This window comes from Strongylocentrotus purpuratus, unplaced genomic scaffold (assembly GCF_000002235.5).
Source record: "Strongylocentrotus purpuratus isolate Spur 01 unplaced genomic scaffold, Spur_5.0 spur5_scaffold_2, whole genome shotgun sequence".
NCBI lineage: Eukaryota > Metazoa > Echinodermata > Echinoidea > Camarodonta > Strongylocentrotidae > Strongylocentrotus > Strongylocentrotus purpuratus.
The window spans coordinates 27140034-27160895 of record NW_022145605.1 but is presented as its reverse complement, the minus strand read 5'-3'; the positions used below and the strand labels follow the sequence as shown (position 1 = coordinate 27160895).

The 20862-nt window shown below is 36.9% G+C and overlaps 2 protein-coding genes across 2 annotated transcripts; both read left to right on the top strand.

Moving 5' to 3' along the window:
* The first annotated feature begins 1667 nt into the window (after window positions 1-1667).
* LOC105438371 lies at window positions 1668-5698 on the top strand. The gene is made up of 3 exons (XM_030992116.1): window positions 1668-2235; window positions 2676-2779; window positions 3626-5698. The coding sequence occupies exons 1-3, from the start codon at window positions 1937-1939 to the stop codon at window positions 4165-4167; spliced, it is 945 nt and encodes a 314-aa protein (XP_030847976.1). The 5' UTR covers window positions 1668-1936; the 3' UTR covers window positions 4168-5698.
* Window positions 5699-14021: 8323 nt separating this feature from the next.
* LOC115926783 lies at window positions 14022-19246 on the top strand. The gene is made up of 2 exons (XM_030992115.1): window positions 14022-15093; window positions 15954-19246. The coding sequence occupies exon 2, from the start codon at window positions 16274-16276 to the stop codon at window positions 18770-18772; it is 2499 nt and encodes an 832-aa protein (XP_030847975.1). The 5' UTR covers window positions 14022-15093; window positions 15954-16273; the 3' UTR covers window positions 18773-19246.
* Window positions 19247-20862: the final 1616 nt, after the last annotated feature.

Below are 20862 nucleotides of genomic sequence, written 5' to 3'. Positions count from 1 at the left end.
CTGGATGGTGGATCTATATGTACATTCAGTTTAAGAACGAGACATATTCTTCTATTACTCTCATTATATACGTTAAGGAATATTTATAATTTGTCCAGTTCCCGGTACGTATACGAAATAAAAGTGAATTAAACAAAATTTGTTGCGGAAAAGTACACGCAGGCCAATGCTGCTATATATTGACGACAGCTTCAAGTAATATTTGATAAGACCAAGCCCAGAAAGGCCACTCCTTCCGCTTAGTTTTAAAAGGATTAAGATGCCAAGTTATTTGATAATCAGCAGGCAGAATCATTATGAATGGATATGTTACTTTAAGCTATGAGTGAAAAATTACCAATGCTTCTTTCGGAAGTCTGCGCGCATCTTTTTAAAAGGTCGACATGCATGTTTTCTTCTCTCTTAAACATGGTTAAATGGAAGTCGACTTCTTGTAAAGACAACAAATAATTTGTAACCTTTCGCGTTCCGTTTACGTCAGTCGGGAAGAATATCCTTCATGAAATGTTCCCCGTGAACACTGCTCTTCGATTTCCTCATAATTTAAAATATGACCAGATATGGCTGAAAAGTCAATTTGGACCCAAACATGAAATGTGTAGACCCACAGGCGCGGATCCAGGATTTCTTAGGGGAGGGGGCCCAACTTTTTTTTTTTTGATCCTCAAAAAAATTTCAATTTGCACCCCCCTTGAGCGCCAGGGGGGGGGGGGGGCCCAACCCCCAAAAAAGGTAAAAATCACGTGATTTTACATGATTTTTTTCTCAAGGGGGGGGGGGGGGGGCCGGCCCCCCCCCCCTGGATCCGCCACTGTAGACCCATATACCTATTTCTGTGTGCAGTGCATAATGGCTTCCAACAAGATTGAGCCTATTTTTTAAATTTCGATGATTCCATAACATCTATACATCAACGTGTAAACAAGCACTACATAATCAATCTTTCCTAAACGCTTCCTGACAGTTTCTTCCATAATGAAATCGCAACTGTTTCATAAAACTTGTTTGCAACAGTAAGTTGCAATAACGGTTATAAGCTACAGAAATCGTTGCATTTGATTAGCTGAGAGCAAATTTTGTCAGAGAAATTTAGCATTTGTTATTGATAACAAGTTCTATGAAACAGCTAAGGCCCAGAACTCAACTCTGTCTTTAACTTTGTAAATGGTATGTCCATTATTTTGTTTATCAGCTGTGATTTCAATATTATGTGGAAGTCATTCATAGAGCACGCTTGCAGAGACAAGGTACTTTCGTGCATCTATACCATGCATTGATGAACATGAATTAGATTAGGGTTATTCTCCTTGGGGTTGGAATCTCACGCGAATGTTCCCGGTCATGTGAATGGATGGGGAGGGAAAGTGGGGGAGGGGAATGGAGAGAGAGGGGGCCAGAGAGAGAGAGAGAGAGAGAGAGAGGGGGAGAGAGAGAGAGAGAGAGAGAGAGGGAGGGAGAGAGAGAGAGAGAGAGAGAGAGTAGACAGACAGAGACAGTCAAGGGTTGGGAAGGAAAGTGAGAACGAAAGAAAGTCAGATAGAAAGAAAAATAAAAGAAAGAAAGAAAGAAAAGGGAGAGGTCCTGCAATGGATTATTGTGTACAACATTATCAGAACAAACGTATTGTGATAAGATATTTCAATACTGTATATAGCGGCCATAAGAAGACCGCGGGCCGAGGTGCATTTTCTTTTCATCTCGTGCCTCAAATTTGTATCTAGCTGTATTTTGGTCAACATGTTTAAAAATATTTATTACAGTCACATCTGAAACTCGTCAGTAACAAAACTTGCACATTTTCTGAAAATATCAAAAAACAAAAAACAAATTTGAGACAATTTTTCACTTTCTACGGTAAGAATGACCAATCACAATACGTTGCTGATAGCATGATGTGTGGAGTGACTGGCTTTTGGCCAATCATATTCTTTGTTTTATGCGCACGCCTATGCGACTTTCACTGTGTACTATGGCGACTTCTGAGTCGTTTGATGCCAGTGAGACGGACAATTCTGAGGCTGGTGAATCCGCTTTCTGTTCCATACATGTCATCGATACTCAGAGCAAGATTATACCATTTAGTGATAAAAGCTATCAAAAGTGTAAGGAGTGTGCAGCTAAGTGGGTAATCGTGGAAGAGAGTTTAGAAAGTGAAGTTGCAGAGAAGTTGCAAGAACACGTACACGAAAGTGAAGGTGTGGGACAAGTCGGTCTTCAGTCATCGACAACAAGCAGGTAAGTTATCACCTAATATATTGGTATAGATCTAGATATCTAGGCCTGCATGAAATGAAAAGTGTTCACATTTTCCCCGAAATAAAAATTGCACTTGAAAAAAGAGCAGAAATTACAAATTTGGTCTAGAGTAGTAGAGAACAGACTAGATCTAGACCTCTCATCTACTATGGTCCTGGATTACAGGATAGATTTTCTAGGTCTAGATCTACTACTACTAGACCCTGTCCCTACTACTACTGTCTAGACCCTCTACTTTTTTTCGTCTACAGATAAATTATAAAATAGTCTAATTCTTGACTCTTGCTTGTGTCAAGAAATTAAGCCATTTACATAGGCCTAACTACTTAAACTAGGTCCAGCAGTTCTTGTATTTTAGCAGATTGAACTTTAATAGAAATTATTTATTAGTCTACATCTCTCACATTTTCTTTTACTAGGGAGCACCATACTCGGCTTCGAGGATATCATGCTGAATGTTACCGACACTTTTGCAACGTAACGACAATCAGTAGAGCATTGACAAGACTTCAGAAGAAGAGAGGCAATAAACAATGATTAAATGCTGCTAAAATAATTTAAACAGTACAGTACAAAGACAAAGAAGAGAAGGAGAGTGTTTGATCTGTGCGTGTGTGAGGCAGTGCAAAAGAAGACACCGGTAGGTGCAATTGTGCAATAATTGTTCTGCATCTACACATTTAGATCTACTGGCGATTTCAAGTTCAGTGTCAAAAGCCACAACACTGAACTTGAAATGCGGCTGGTGTTGGAATTGACCTCGGAAAATATGTTGTTGAATGTTGTCTGCTGAACCGAGTATCATGGTTCGCTTTGACGATTTATTTGTTATTTCCCTATTCCCCAACACAAATCGCCTAGAGATTGGGAAATTTGTGATTTGAAGTTCGGTGTTGGTGTTGGTGATCTTAAGATCATGAACCAAATGATAACGTCACAGCAAAGTTAAGCGAAATCCAATTTACAGTCAAAATGTTTTACAAATCATCAGAGCTATATATGTGTCTATTTTCTAAAGATTAATAACATTTTCTCTTTTGATTTGAAAATACGATTTTAGATTTTACATCCTGTTTGATGAAATTTGAATGCCATTTCTCACTGATTTCACTTTCGTTGTATAGCCTTTTCGCTTGAAATCGTGAGTGGATCACATAAAAGGCGCGACATCACTCAGTATTGAGCTATTTCTCAAGTACAGTCAGTGTTGGAGCTTGGTTCAGCAGCTTGATCCACACTTTCAACACCAACACCACATTGAGTTATATATTCAGAAAATCAGAATGATTTTGATAAAATTGGTTTTAATCAGTATTTTTTCCCCTGTCTGTTCCTTTCTTCCTTCTCTTTTTCTTGTTAAAACCCACAGATGCTGAGAAGACATCTACAGAAGATCCAGAGGAAGTGTCAGCAAGTGAGGATGCCCCTGCACCCAAGAGACTGCTGCGGTCGAGAGTATCCCATGAAAATCAACCCTCTACCAGCCATGACTTTGATAAGCCGCATGTATTGCCAGTCCATTGCATTATCTGCAAAGGAGCTAAGTATATCCGCGAACAGTCTTCTGGTAAACGGAAGGTAGAAAAATTAATTCTTTGTGAAAGAAAAGATGGGGGGCATCTGTTAGAGGCCGCTTTATTAAAGCAAGATGAACAATTGCTTTTACACATACGTGGGAAAGATCTTGTTGCAATAGAAGTAAGGTACCATAAATCGTGCTATTACAGGTATACAAAAGTTGTGAAGAGATGTAATACTTATAAACAGGATACTCAGCAAACAGTAATATATGATAAGTCATACTCTAGTTTCTGCAAAAAGGTAATTGAGGAAAGGATAATGAAAAATAAGGAGATCCTTAGGCTGACTAAGCTAAGAAATTCAAATTTTCCTATTGTCAGAAATCTGTAGGTTTATTATTCCTGATTTGCTAATTTGAAGAAAACCTGTTGTCTCACTTCTCCATTGCAGTAAAATATACATGCACATGTATATTGTGATGACAAGAGTTTGTAGCATTGTAACATCAATACGCCAATACCTATATGATAGTTATCCTTCCATGCAAAAACAGGGTAAAGATATGAATATACCAATTTCTGTTCAAACACAGTTGTTTGGGACAACTAAGGTCACACTTGTATGATGTTGTATTTTACTGTTCATGTGATTTATATGAAAACTTTAGAGATTGATGAGGCTTAAAAATTTATAACCACTTTGAATATATAGTCATTTACAGTATTTGTGAGGTAAATGTATATACTTCCAGCAAAATGTTTTTGATGCCCAAGTCTAGTAGTGGTTTATTGACTGCACTGCACATTCAATTGTTTATGGTACATAGTCATTTAGACAAACATAACATGAATCCATTGTTACCATGTTTCACTCAGGTGTACATGTACATGTAAATGGGTACCCATCTAACCAGAGCAGTACATATTTTGTTGCTAGGTATTACTACATGCAGGTAAAGAGAAGTGTCATAAAGCATAACAAGTGCTCTATAAACAGGAACCAATATTTTATTTTCAAAATTCCTGATACATGTTGAGTAATGGTCATTCCCTTTGTCATTCTGGAAAGTATTTGTTCTTCATGTATTTTTTTTTCATCATGACTTGACACTGAAAGTTGTTTCTCAATATGTTAATGTAAGGGAAGAAAATACTTGTAGATGTCGGGAGATAAATGTGTTTTTTGCCTCTATTCACTGCTAAATAAATACATTGTACCATTGTAGGTATAGATTTGAACTGGACATGTAAGTATTTTGTTCCATTGTGAAAAAATATTCTAATTGTGCACTATCGGAGGATTGAGATTAAGTAGTTCACAATTTTGTAAATACCATGATTAGTAATTGAAATGTATTCACGTTTAAGTTTATGTTTTATGCTGTACAAATGTGGGTATCTGGCAATTCTTGTTTTTGTCATCAACGTAATGGAGGGAAAATATTGTTAAAAATATAATTAAATCATCAAATCATCAAAGGCAAGTAGCAAGGAAGTTGATTTATGTCTGGTTTCCATGCCTTGCATGAATCAATGATGGATTTTCTCCCTCTAACAGTACACAATGATATTGAACATTTGAAAGTCATTGTATGAATTAATTCTCTGTATTGCTAGTACAGTAGACTTATACTTGTTCAAAATCTGTTGGGGCAGTTTAATAGATTTGGTATTAAGGAATGAGTTTGATCATTGTTATGAAAAAAACAAAAACAAAACTGCCTGGAAATTTCCTTTAAGAGCCAGAAAAGTGTACCTCATCATGAATACAATTTATTTTTCTTGCAATGAATCTACTTCATACTATGCATTACGTCTACTGCCCCCCCCCCACCCCATTGTCAAAACTTCCTGTGATTTTGCAATGTATTTGAGATACATGTAGTTAAAAGATGATTAAAAATATTGATTGAATATGGAAATTTTGGCTTATCTATCTTGACACCTGTTCAAATTGTGTTTTAATGTAAATTAATTTATTGGATTGTTTGTGTGTGTGTGTATGCACTGTATATATATATATATAGAGAGAGAGAGAGAGAGAGAGAGAGGGGGGGGGGGCAGACATACAGCCAGAGAGAGAGAGAGGGTGAAGTTTTCAGTATAAGTGTGGGGGGTGCTATATTTGTGATGGGATACCGAAGGATGGTTCAAGTTGTGTAGTAAGTGATGAATACTGGTAGTCAAAATGCAAACCATGATTATACTCATTAAAAGATGTGCATCCTCATGTGCACACATTGATATCCCCCCAAACAAATAAAAACAAAAATGAATAAATACATAAATAAAAGTACCACAGTCTACCAAAGTCCCCATTATCTCCTGACCCCCCCCCCCCCCTCTTTTCCACTTCTCTCCCCTCTCTATTAATCTCTCTCTTTATTTATCTCTATTTATTTTCAAGATTGTTTTTGTTTGTTGTTTAATCAAAGGGGGAAGTCCATCCTGAATAGAAGCAGAAAAAAGTTACATTGTGGAGTTGTCAAGTTGTGTTTCATTAATCACACCTTCAAAAATTGATAACTTGCTTACTTTCAAAACTTGCTGAAAACTTTCACTGTCGTCTTCCTTTCATTTTTCTGACTTTATTTAAACTAAAATATTTGTTAGGATGGACTTAACCTTTAAATAAAGAAAAATATAACACCAACCATTCCAAGACAGACTTGGGTGTTATTCCCTGGGTGAAACAAAACCTCCAAGTCCAATAAAATCCTGTGGAACCCATTAGCACAACACAGATCTCAAGATTTGAACACAAGAGGGCGCTGTAACTTTTTTAAATTAGCATAATTAATTAATGTGCAACTTATTGCACTGACGAGTTATCAATTGTTATTCAATGATTTTTGTTCTATTGAGTAACAAAAATTTAGGTATATACAAGAGTTGAGGCACGAAAATGAAAAATAAGCCACATATTTGATCTATGGCCCGCGGTCTGGGGAGTCCTGAAAAGGAATCTCGGTAATCTTTTTTTCTTGAGTGTATATACGCAAGCCTACTGTATACCTACATCACCATGCAAGCCGATACTTATAAGCAGCATCTAAGACACAGATTATCTTAGCACAGCATTATATTGAAATCTACGGGCAGGAGAACTATTCATATAATTATTGAAGACATACAAAAGTGCACAAGATGAAAGAAAAAGGGGAGTTCAAGGGCACACACGCTTGAAAATGAGAAGGAATAAGAAACTTGGAAGGGGCGAAGAGCTGCACTGCTAGCTGTCACGAACATTCAACTCGGCCTATCCACTGTACTCCTCAATATAGCCTACAAAGTCATGTCCGCGACATTTTGGACTAAAATCGTTTAAATTTAGAGCAATATGAAGGAGGCGGAGGACTAGGAGAGACAACGTAATGTCACCGCACTTCTCACGTCTTATAGGGGGTATCGCTATATAGACCATTTTGAATGGCAAATGGGGAAGATCGAGGCGTCTCGGACCAAAATTGGTCTTCTTGTTTTCAAAGCAAAGTTGAATGGTCCTCTGTCTTCAAATGTATAGCAAAACGGGTAAAAACTAGTTTAAAGATAAGATCAACAAAGGAATAATGTGTGAATCTTTGTTATGTCTATACAAGTTGAGTTGCTATGATATGACAAGTATAGTCATAGTCATGACATTATAATTTATAGTCCTACATGTAATACGATCGTCTCCCTGAGGCATTTAAATATCCACATGCATCACCTTAAACAAAATAATGCGCGAACAATAAAAAGACATGTCACATTATCCAAACATGGTTATAGGCAATACATTGTGATCTTGAAATTACATTGCCCATAGGTTGGTTTTTCAAAAGCTTTTGCGACCGTGTTATATGGAGTCTGATACTCCTCTTCAAGTCGTCGTCCATCATTCCATCTCCTTCCGTCGTTATCATTTTTATAAGAGGATGATAGTATGACCTTGAGTGATGATGTTCTCCGACACAGTCATGTCCGAGGGGATGATCAAGATAGCATCCAAGAGTATTGGGGGTATCTGGATTGGAGCATAGGCTATCGTTAGCCATGAAAATTGCAAAGGTGGATTTTGTTTTGTTTTTGTGGGCAGTTGAGATGGATGGATAGGAAATTCATGAAATGATAATGAAGCTTCGAAATGATGTTGTTAGCTGCTCTTTTAATCCCTCTTGAATTCAATGACATGTGTACATGTAAGTGAGACGACGAAAAACAGGTAAGGGATAATAGAGCGAAGGTAATATATTTAGATGCTAGAGACAGGTGGGAAGAGGTGAGAAAGAGAGAGAGAGAGCGAGAGAGAAAGAGAGAGTAGCAAAGAGTAGGAAAGAGTAGGAAAGACTAAAGGAGGGTGAGAAAAAGCGAGGGCGGAAAAAGGGGGAGCAGACAAAGAACGATGTGTTAAAGCGATCATTTATATCTCCAGACTAAAAAAAGGTAGACGAAGGTATGAAAAAAGAGTAAACATTATATTATAGTTTGCAGAAAGAGAGAGAGAGAAAGGGCTGAAAGAGAAAGATGCGCAAATAGACTGACTGGTATAGAAAGTTAAAAAATAACCCGAAAGACATGACCCAGTCAGCATCTTAATACATGTTACACCTTCAAAAAGGACAATCTGATAAGTTAGTACAGAGACCAGCGCGGTTCTCCTCACATATAAGATAGCCCATGAAAAATATGACTTTATAAAATAGTAGATAGAGAGAACAATAGACGTGATAAGTATGTGACACCTTCAAGAAGCACAATCTTCCACCATCTCTCTGCACAATCTGATTATAGTATAGTACAGAGACTGGAGCGTTTTCGATTCAAGACGAGAGTGAATATAATGGCAGTTCAGATACATGGACATGTGGCTCTCGATTATTCCATCCTTCATCCTACCAAACTCTATAAACAAATAAAAAAATACTACAACCATCGATTTCGTCCTGATTCAATTCCTAATTCCTGTGATGTAATTTGAGTGATAGGTTAATGACAATTCTCCGCATGCACTTGAAGTATAGTATTTCTCCGCCATCTTATAGTTTCTTTGCTCACTGATCATTAAAACTGGATAGCCTGCTCGTTGCTGACGCGACGCTTATAAAGACGATTAGACCATTTAAGATTAATCCTCGCAATCCCTCACTCCATTTCAATCCTCTTTTTGTTCGTCTGTTTTGGGAATGAGACTCTAGCTAGACAGCCCGAAGTAGGCCACTTGTTCCAGCCTTCCTCTGAATTAAAGAGAAGTTGAGCTCTAACTATTAAACGGTGGAAATAATTGTTGAACCGTTTCGCTCTTTTCACTTCGATGTGGAAGAATATCGTGACAAAAATGGCACATAAAAAGGGAGCTGTTTTCTTGAAATGTTCACATAATCCATATCCATCCCAGTATAGCTTGGAAAAGCTGCTTCAGGGATTACCTCATCAAGTATCAAGTCTTAAATTAATTTCAAACTTTGGACCAAGTTTGATGTCACATGACATTGTGTGTAGCCCCACACAATAAATAATTACAATAGTTGGGTCTTATTATTTTACTGAGGGTAGCAACATCAAGTCATCAATAATGCTCTTCCTGTGGGCTTTCCGACTATTATACACCAGGGTGGAGAGCGTTAAATGTGGATTGTTGTCTTGCAAAATGACGTAAATTCCGTGTTGGGATTCGAATCATCAACGTAGAGCGAGGGTCAATGCTGGAATGAACCACTATCATGTACCACGATACTCCACGCATGCGGATTTGTCGTGGTAACTAAACCCCTCCATAAATATGATAGTATATCTGAGGGAGTTGTTTTGACAACATGCTAGCTAGTTGAAGCCAATTTGTCACCATTTTTGATGATTCCACTACACCATCATTCCTACATGTAGTCATGTGCCACACAATCAGCCTCTCGAGGTATAGCTTCTTGATGTTCATAGCTTCTTTCAAAATGTCATCGTCTGACCAGAACCAAACTTTATCTTTAACGTACGATTAATTGCATTGGCCCAAGGGATCCATTTAATCGAGACCGTTTAAAATGTATCAACCCGAGGACAGGAAATGGATATAATAATGATGTATTTTGTTTTCGAATTATGACCCACTTATTGCAGCTGGGACAACACTAATAGTCTTCTCAACACTTCTGCATTGCTATCAAGAGAATATCCCTTCGATTTCATTTTCATTTCTATATTTAAAGACAGAGTGGAGTTCTGGTCAATTACAGGCTGCGAAAGAAAGTCTCTGGAAGCGCAATTTGGACAAATATTTATCATGTATATCATAAACAAATGGGTGTATATACTGTGAGGTTTTGAAGTCATCAAAATGACAAGAAATTTACCCTGTCTTGCTCAAAGTTATACGCACTGCACTGCAAAAACTAGGGTGTTAAATATTCAACACCAGCATGGAATAGAAAAATATCAACACCCTTGGTGTTCATTTCATGTCCGATTGGCGAAAAATAACACCAACGGTGTGAAAATATTCAATTACAGGCTGATGGTGTCATATTTGGTGTTATAAAATCGCACATGCGCATAAGCTAGAGAATTCGACGAAAATCATTGGACGAAAGTTGTCATATGATCCGATATGCGCCTCTGCAGCTGCGCGCGCACAGCTAGACGAGAGCATGTGGCTAGAGAATTTCACTGGCACTGACTTGAAGTCTTGATTCTGGAGTAGTAATTCTTCAAATTAGGCCTAGATTCTAGATGTGAAGTGATCGAAGTGCATGCAACCATGCCATTAAGCGTCAGGGTCTGTTCAGCGGATCGAAGTATTAGAAAATACCTGCCTATAGATCCAGAAGACACAGTAGGATTCTTTGAACTCAGTAAGTGTACATGGTTCTTGTTTGTTATAAACTTTTATAGATCTAGCCTAGGCCCTATAGTATTACGTGTTCGTCAGCTGGCGCTAGCCGCGCCTGTCGTTGGGTAGCCCAGGCCTAGAGGTCTAGGCCTACTATGCCTTGGCTGTCCGGCCGGGTTGGGTATCCGGTCAGCATGATGCCATTTAATATTTTATGGATTTCTGAAAAATTATCATTGATAAATACTCCAAAGGGCAAACATTCATGATAGATCTAGGTCTATATATTGTTATTTAATACATAGATCTAGATTTGTTTCAAAATGTAAAGGAAAAATCAGTAGATCTAGATGTCTAGACCTAGTCTAGGGCCTAATCCTGGGTTTTTGCAAAAATATCAGGTCTAGGCTAGATCTAGATCTAGATCTAGATCTAGAAGTCTAGACTAGATCTAGACTCTAGATTTCTAGGCCTAACAGTTAGATCTAGAGTTCTAACGTTAGATCTGCATTGACATTAGGCCTAGATATAGATCTAGATCTAACGTTAGATCTAGACTAGATCTACCCCATTCATGTAATAAAAAAATGCAAAAATAATAAACATGGAAATTCAATCTCTAGATCTAGATCTAGATCTAGACTATTTGTAGCGCACACAACAGTCCAAACTCCACCCCCGGTTGAGCTTGATGTCCCATTTAACAGTTTTAGGGTGTATTATAAAATGGCTCTAGATCTAGCCTAGTATTTTAAGCATCGTGATTGGTCAATACGCGTCACATGGCATTGACAAATTTTTGATGCAAGCACGATTTTGCAGAAATGAGTGCAGAAAAAGCGCAGTAAAAAGTTATATTGCACGGTGCGTACGCGTGACCATGGGGATCCAGTGCGCGCGCGTACGCGTAGTACTAGTACGCTCCCTCGAGTGCATTGTAGGCTATAGGTAGGGTGTCTGAACGATTTTTCAATTTTCAATTTGGGATCGTTTTTCACCATTTTTGTTTGATATTGGAATAAAAAATGTAATCAGAATAATACCTTTCAAATTTCAAGACTCACCGATGTTTCTATCAAAAGATAGATCTACAGCCCCTCAAAAATTGTGCAATATTCATAGCATTTTGGTCAGAATGGACAGAAAAGTGGTTCACGCAGAGTTATAATTTCTGCTCAAAAGCTGCACAGCTAATGCACAGCACGATATGCAAAGTGTGGAGCAAGGGTATTTTCAAACTGTTGTAACAAATGATCCCTTGGGACTAGAGAAAAAATAAGTGCATGGATATATTCTTTACAGCTGGCCCAACTTATCCCTCGGGGGAGCAGTTCGTGAAATTGGTAAATCTCCGAGTTACCATGGAAACGATGTTTAAATCGCTGTTTTGAGCAAGATATTTTTAGAATTCCGGGGGTGGCCCCCTATGGGGAATATGGAGAAAAACCTGCTCTTTCATATGACACCACATTTATTGAGTTTCACCTTCAGGATCATTTGTTATAAAGGTTTGAATTTCTAATTTTTCATAAAACCATTGACCAATTTTGCTTGGTCGCGCAATGCATGTAGACCACATAGGGATGTGTGCAATCTCTATGGGAAAGATTTTAGCACACAACATCGGGTGCGCGATCAGACACCCTACTATAGGCTACGCGTAGCTAATATTGTATGAAGGGGTGACCAAAGTTCGCGGACATTTTAGAACATATTACAAAATGTGATATTCGAACTACGATTTCTCATATTCTACACAAATTTATTGATTTCAATTATAACAAAGGGACGGCGAAGTTTTTAACTACAGATTAGTTCAACTAGAAAATTTTATCGTCGAAGGATTTCGGAGATATCGCGATCTAAAAATTCGATGTCCGATCGTTCGTGCGCGCTGCATCTAAAAAAGTCATAAAACAACGAGACCTAACTTCACGCACGGGGGTTTACAGTTGATTTATCAAAAAGTGTGATCCATCAAAAATAAGGTAATATCATAACTTGCAAGGCAAGATATCATACAATCAGTTAGTACCACTCTTTACTTACAATTTTGAGGAAATCTGCTCTCAAATTGAAGATTTTCAGACCCTTATCGGTAAGTTGATCATTTTTCGGAACGGACGCAAAATATTGCAAAATTTGCCGATCTTTTGTCAATATTTTCACAATTTCGTACCCAATTCCAAAGAAAATTTCACTTCTGGGTAATTTTATGTTCCTCTTTCCATTGGTGATATCAGATTTTCGTAATCTTACTGATTTTTTGAGATAGCGAACTTAGGTCACGCGCGAACTTTGGTCACACCACCATACGCTCCAAGATCCACCATGATCCCCAGCGCAGCGTACGCGTTAGCTCTAGCTAGAGCGGGGTATTATTAGAAAGCAAATTTTTGTTTTACTTTTGCCTTGGATTTAGACCCGTTTTGACTTTTGGATTTTATAATGAAGCCAGGAATTTCAGCTGTCTGATGTAGACTCGTCTCTAGACACCCTATGCATTTTATTTTTAATCAAACAATGAATCCTGTAGACTTTTTGGTAAGCCTGCAAGGTCTTAGACCCTCATTTTATTTCTAGAACCAACATAACTCTAGATCTAGATCGAACTCTCGTATACTTAAGATCTAAACTTTTGTTTGTTGCTGTTTGTGTCGCTATTTTATAAAACAAATAACGCACTTGACCCTGTTGTGCGAAACGTAAATGCAGTGTTCGCTCGGTTTCTTCAGATGGTTCGCACTGTCAACTCGCCGCAAGCGGCTTGTTGCACAGAGCGGCACCAATATAAAGAAACCTCGCGCGTACTGCATTCACCGCTATTGCACTCTGGGACGTGCGTTATTTGTATACTATAGCACAGTTGGGCTTGTAGCAGCAGTTTTTGCAGCATTCGTTTATTATGACTGAGCCATCAATCTGTAAGAAACTGAAAAGTGCACTGTGATATTTATTCTCATTTATTTAATCTCTCCTACAGTCAGAAGAAAATTCCACATAAGGGATGGGGAAGATCTCGTACTTGTGGATGAACAAGAAGGGTTTGGTATAGACGATGACGTACTAGGAGATGTGGTGACCAGCAATCCCACAGTCAGCCTCATGGTGCTAAAAGAAGATGAAGAATGGTCTGGTAAGTTTTGGATAAAGTGCATTATAATACAAAATTGCAAATCCCTGCTAAATGTGATATCATCAGTAGCGGATTCAGGATTTTAAAATAGAGTTAGAGGGGTGCAAAGAGCATATTAAAAATAAAGAGGGGGCGCAGATCACAATTTAACCTTAGTAATGTGTATGTTCACGAGGTAATTCTCAAAATATAGAGGGGGCACATGCCGGGTTATTTGTAGTTGGAACATGCTCTCCATAATTCTTTTATTATATTAATTATATAATTATGAAGAAGAAATTTATATAATTATGAAGAAAAAAGTTTGTTGCATGGCCCATTGTGGAATCTTTATAAGGATTATCACATTGCCAATCATTACTTTTGAAATAGAATGAGCTTCTGTTTTGAAACAAAGCATCATGTTTATATGTTCACTTTGTTATTTTTCTTCCTCAGATATGATATGCATGGCTTATTATCTTATAATATGAACTTGAATCGACCCCACAGGACCCTGCATTTACATATTAGCAGCTTGCTTGTGTTTACTCTGTCTTTATTTGAAGATAAATGCTTTAGAATTCAGAAAATCATGATATTTTTGTTTTTCTTCATTAGTTAACTTTGAAAAATATGGTGGCCCATAGGGGACATATTTGATAAATTGTTAATTGCAACATTTGATTCCAGTATTGATGCAATTTTTGTGATTTAATCATGAAAAGGATGTCAAATTGGGTAGAAGCATGTTAAATTCAGTAGAACAAGAAAAAAATTGTAAAAAAAAAAACATGAACTTATGCTACTAAAGAGTTTGTTATATATGTGTCAACAGAGAACAATCTAGGTTAGGTGCTTTGCCATGAATGTTGCCTTCTCCCATGCATAAATATCCCGTTTATTATTTTCCTATTGATTTCTTTTTTCCCATCCCCCTTTGTATAAATTCTCATAAGAAAGAAGAAGAAGGCGTTGCTATAAGTGTCAGTAAAATTTCTCCAAGGGTGCCAAGCTGGCATCAATTGGATTTTTGGTTTAGTACCCCTAAACTGCATTAACAGCCACTTGCATGCTTTGGCTATAATATTGATAAGTCCTCGACTATATACTTATTTCTTATAATAGTTTCTTGTTACAGGCTATTTTGATTCAAATTTTAGCAGGTCAGTTTGTAATTATTTTGGTACATTTAACTTCTATTTTTCACCTTGATCAACATGTAAGCCTGTTTAATAATAACCATTTTCATTTTGTAATGCACAGGATGGAATTCCAGCACATCTGCTATCCTCCTCCTCTTGTGCCTATTGCCTCCTGCAAGCCAAGGGAAGTCCAAAGCTGCGTCAGCAAAAGTGTCCATTTCTTCAGCTCTCTCGAGGGTTATTCAATTTCAGAAGGTATTTAGCTTTTCATTACGAAAGAGAACTGTAAATATTAAGTACCGGTAATACCCTGTCACATAAAACACATTCTTGCTGCATTAAAAAAAAAGTTTCAGAAAGCATCGTGATGTGTGTTCAAAGAGAACAATTATATTGGTTTATGATCTCTTACATGAAGAGGCTTAGACTGATTTGGACAGAGAAGGTGCTCGAGAAATTTAGGCCTATTCAAAAACTTCACCCGCCTTGAAATTGGTCGGAGTAAAATAAACTAGAACAGTAGACATCAAGATTTGCAAACAAATACTAGGAACATGTTGTGTATGAAAACATAGTAACAACTTGTGTGATATATCAGGCATGTTGCCTTTGATTTTCACAGCCCTACATGGAGAATCAATAAATGAAAAGGAATATTTCATGCCACAAATTTGCTGCAAGTTAATAATAGTGCAGAAATTGCAGTATCTTTATTTTTCGTACTCCTTTTGTGGAAGTTGAAATGTCTTGACCACATTAGAAAGACCCTTTTTAATCATATACATAAAACAAGCTTTGAAAGTACTTGCATTTTTACCCCTCTACAGGGTAAGAAAAATTGTATTTCATTACAAAAAATATCATCTGATATTTTGATGTTATATCATTTGATGGACCAATTCCAATTCTTTTCTTTGATGTAAATTTGATTTGGTTTTATGTCCTACATTATTGTCCAATAACCCTTTTGTAAAAACACAATTTCCCCCAGTACTACATGTAAGGCTGTCTTTTAAAAATGTTGATCGAAATATGTTGTTCATTGAAATGCGTTGAGTATTGAAATGCGTTGAGTGCTAGTTACATTCTATACAAATAATTTGTTTTCAACACAGACAGGAGGGAGTATTCAAGCATTCCTCGACAACACAAAAGAGACCAAGAGTCAACCGTTCCTTCTGGCAATTGGCAATTCCAAGGCCCGAATCACCAACTACATGATCATTGTGGATCACAAGGCCATTCCATGTTCGGCACGCACGGTCGAAGCAGCAGTAGATTTACTCTTCAAGACCCACTTTGTCTTTGGCCTGCAGTACTGCTTGTCTCTGCGGCAGTTCTGGACTTTTGTCCAGACTGCCATTTTTGAAATCGATATCGGAGTGTCCCGGGAAACACCAAGAGTACGTGAAATTAGATCGAAATTGTTAGCACCATGATTTGCTTCAAATGCCACAAACAGTTTGCAATACCCAAATTGGTTCAACATTTGAGATTGAAACATGGAGTTATTGAAGATGGTAAAGAAGTATTGACCTGTGGGCAGGGAGCTTGTGCGAGAACATTTCATACTTTTCGAGGATTTCGGGGACATTTGCAGACTCACCTTAAAACCGATTTTCCAGATAATAAAGAGCAGTCTAATGAAAATGATAAAGTGAGTGACTTTCCTGAAGAAAGTCTTGAAAGTCTTCAAGAATACAATATTAATAATGATGAGATTGTTGAAGATCAGGATGTATATGAAGATGACATTTTATCTGTAGATACCTTGAACAGGCAGTGTGTAAATGTAATTTCAAAATTTTCAGCAAATAGTGCAAACTCTGGAAAAGTTGTAAATGATGTAGTAGAAACAACCAGTGCGATTGTAGGTGATGTAGTAAAAAGTGCATCGGCAGCCGTTACAGCTGCTTTCTTAAAACATAAGCTGCCTATAGAATCCGAGGCTTATAAGGAGATTCAAACACATTTTGCTATGCTTGAAAAGCCCTTTGAAAATTTGAATTCAGAATATAAGCGGACAAAGTATTGTGAATCAATTGGACTTGTTGAACCACAAGAAATCAAGTTAGGCATCCGATATGATAGTCGTCTCAATAAAAGAACTAAGCAGTATGAACAGATTGCTATTGAAGATACATTTGTTTACGTTCCCATTTTAGATTCTTTGAAGCAGCTTTTAAGCAATAAAGATATATTGCATTTTGCTACTCATGACCATAAGAGCACAGATGGTGTAATGAGAGATTATTGTGATGGTTCACAATTTGAGAAAACCCCTCTTTTCCATGAAGATGAGAATGCCCTCCAAATTCACTGTTTTTATGATGATTTCGAGACTGTGAACCCCATTGGTTCAAAAACAAAAATTCACAAGATAGGTGCTTTATATTTCATTTTGAAAAATCTGCCACCAAAGTATAATTCCAATCTTTCCAATATCAATCTTATAGCTCTATGGTATGCTGAAGATGCCAAGAAATATGGATTTAATGCTATTCTCAAGCACATTGTAAAAGACATTAATATCCTGTCAACAGTTGGCATTGCTCTCCCTAATGGAATTGTGAAGAAGGGGACCATTACTCAAATAAGTGCTGATAATCTTGGTGCTAATTCCCTACTGGGATTTGTAGAGAGCTTTTCTGCTCATTATTACTGTCGATTATGTGTTACAAGTAAGGAAGAGGCACAGAACAAATTCAAAGAGGTTTCAATGGATATGCGCACCAGGCAGACTTATGAGCAACATTTAGAAGAAGCTGAAGCTCAAACTACCCAGTCACATGTGTTTGGAGTGAAACAAAAGACTGTATTGAATGATTGTATTTACTTTCATGTCTTGGCAAACTTTTCACTAGATATAATGCATGATCTTTTGGAAGGCATAGTTCAGTATGAGCTGAAACTTGTTCTAGAGTATTTCATATATGAAAGGCAACCGCCCCTCTTGTCCCAAGATGAACTGAATCAGAGAGTCGCCAGCCATTGCTTAAACCGTACAGATAACAAGAACAAACCATCCTTTATTAAACTTAGGTCAGCTAGGAATGATGTTGGACAGAAGGCTATGCAAGCATGGTGCTTGATTCGAAATCTGCCATTCATAATTGCTCAAGACATTGAAGAAGGAAATGTCTACTGGGAATTGCTACTTAGATTACTAGATTGTATGGACATTATTTTTGCTCCTCAATTGACAGCAGGCTTGATAGCCCAATTGTCTATTCTTACTGAAGAACATCACACACATTTCCAGAAAACCTTTCCTGACAGAAGGTTGTTGCCAAAACACCACTTTATGGTGCATTATCCAACGTGTTTGAGAGAAGTTGGGCCACTCATACATGTATGGTGTATGAGGTACGAAGCGAAACATCACTATTTTGGCCGTGTTGCAGAATCTGTGCGTAATTACAAAAACATTTGTAAATCACTTGCCAAAAAACATCAGACAGCACTAACGTTCCATCTTCAGTCAAACCATCCTTTGGAATATCTGGAGGTTGGGCCAGGTAGTTCACTACTTTTGTCAGATTTAGATGAAAATATTGGACAGATTGTGCAAGAGCAAATCCAAGTAGAGGATCTTTCTACTGAATTATTTGATGCCAACTGGGTTAAAGTACATGGAACACATTATCAGTTGTCACTTCTGGTCTGCCATGATGTTAGCGAGCTTCCTCTGTTTGGTCAAATAGAGCATATCATTGTACACAATAGCACTGTATTTTTTGTACTTGTCCAATTAGATACAGTGTATTACAATTCACACTATCATGCCTATGCAGTAGAATTTAGTTTTCCACGTTGTCATGTAGTGAAGAATCAAAAGGAACTTGTTGACTACAAACCACTAGATTTGATGACAACTTTGTCGAAGACAGACTCGAGGAAGTATGTAGCACCAAGGCATGTACTTTTTAAGTAATTTAAAGCTTTCAAGCTAATGTCTGGTTTTGCTTAGTGGTATCAATTGGTTTTAAAAATAATTTTGATCAATAATATTTTGGACTCTTAATTGTTAACATCTTTAAATTGGTTAATTCGAAACCAAATTGAAGTCAAATAGCTGTTGTATATTTTCTTTTTTTTTCTTACAAGAAAAACAATTCTATGATGTTTGTGCATGAAAGCCAGTGAACTAGAAGTGCATGGACTGATTTTTGTTGTTGTTGTTTATATCCTGTTGGAAAAACGAGCAGCGAATTAGTTGATATAGAAATGCATAATTTTACTTTTTGATTTTTTCTCCCAGGAGTAAAATGGGAAATACATGTTTGTAAACAGAAAGCTGTAAAAGAATGTTCACCTATATTAGAATGAATGTGGAATTTATAGTGTTTTTTTAATGTTTTTGAAACATTTGTTTAACCCTTTACAAGCAGTGAAGGAGATAAAAATCCCCTGAAATAATTAAATCATCCTGAATCTCAATGGTTGCAGGCCTGTGGTAAAAAAAAATCTTGTTAAACAAAACTGCTGGATAAGATTTGTTAGTTTTGCTATTGTTCTTGAAGGCTGCTTCCTAGCATAAGACATTAAAAAGCCTTACTATAATTAGTCTGCGAGCACAGACCATTGGCTTCGGTTTTGCAATTTGCATAGTGCACGATGTAAAATGGAATATGTTTGTAAACAGAAAGCTGTAAAAGAATGTTCACCTATATTAGAATGAATGTAGAATTTATAGTGTTTTTTCAATGTTTTTGAAACATTTGTTTAACCCTTTACAAGCAGTGAAGCTAGGAGATAAAAATCCCCTGAAATAATTAAATCATCCTGAATCTCAATGGTTGCAGGCCTGTGGTAAAAAAATCTTGTTCAACAAAACTGCTGGATGAGATTTGTTAGTGTTGCTATTGTTCTAGCATAAGAAATTAAAGTCATACTATAATTAGTCTGCGGGCACAGACCATTGGCTTCGGTTTTGCAATTTGCATAGTGCACGATGTAGAGTCTGCATTTAGAGACTACATATACACATACAGTTATGCTCCCTTTAAGGGATCATGATATGAGTGAAAGTAGTCTCTGACTGCAGACTCTGAAATATGCACTACGAAACTTGCGAAAAACCGAAGCCGAGAGTCTGCCTGCAGATTATACTAGCAGTTTCCAAGGTTTTTTTTTTGGGGGGGGGGCACTCTGTATATTTCATATGAAAAAGATTCTGTGATATTTTCCTTCAGCATGCATGTACTAGGATTCAAGGTGAAATGTGTCAAAATTCTTATTAGCTACATAATTCACTCTGATGTAGAAGCATAATGTTTGTTGTTTTTTTTGTTTTGTCTTCATTTATACATGCATTTTGCATCCTGTTTAGTTTCTATTTATTAGAAACGACTTTGATTTTTCATTCCTTGAAAGGAATTATGACATTGTTTAAAGTTTTTATATTGGAAAAGTTTTAGTTACTTGTTTCATCCTTTTTTTTTTTTACTTATAAGGGTGGATTCATAATAACAGATTTTGAATGATTTTTAGTTACTTGTTTCATCCTTTTTTTTTTACTTATAAGGGTGGATTCATAATAACAGATTTTGAATGATTTAAAAAAGTGTGTTTTGTTGTATTCAGACAAATGAGTCACAGATTTTGAATACATGACAAAAGGATTTAATGTTGAACCATACAAGATAAAAACGCTAAGCATCATTGATTTCAACATGAATGAAAACAAGTTGTTTAATTTATTGATTAAACAAGCACCATGTGTTTTTGTTTACGAAAAAAAATTGTTTCTTTTCACTTCTTGTGTGTATTTGAATATTTTCTGTGCATGTGTTAAGATGGAGTGAGCTGGAATGAATTGTTGGTGTTGAAAGAATGGTGTGTTGAGTTTTTTAAACACTGAGACTAGCATTGAATTGCAATACCAAGAGTAGAAAAGTAGTAGACCTTTAGTGTTATATAACACCAAAAATAGGATTTATTGCAACACCGAAGAATGGTGCTGGATTTTATATTAACACCATAAATAGAATTGGATTGCAACACCAAGAGCAGAATTATACT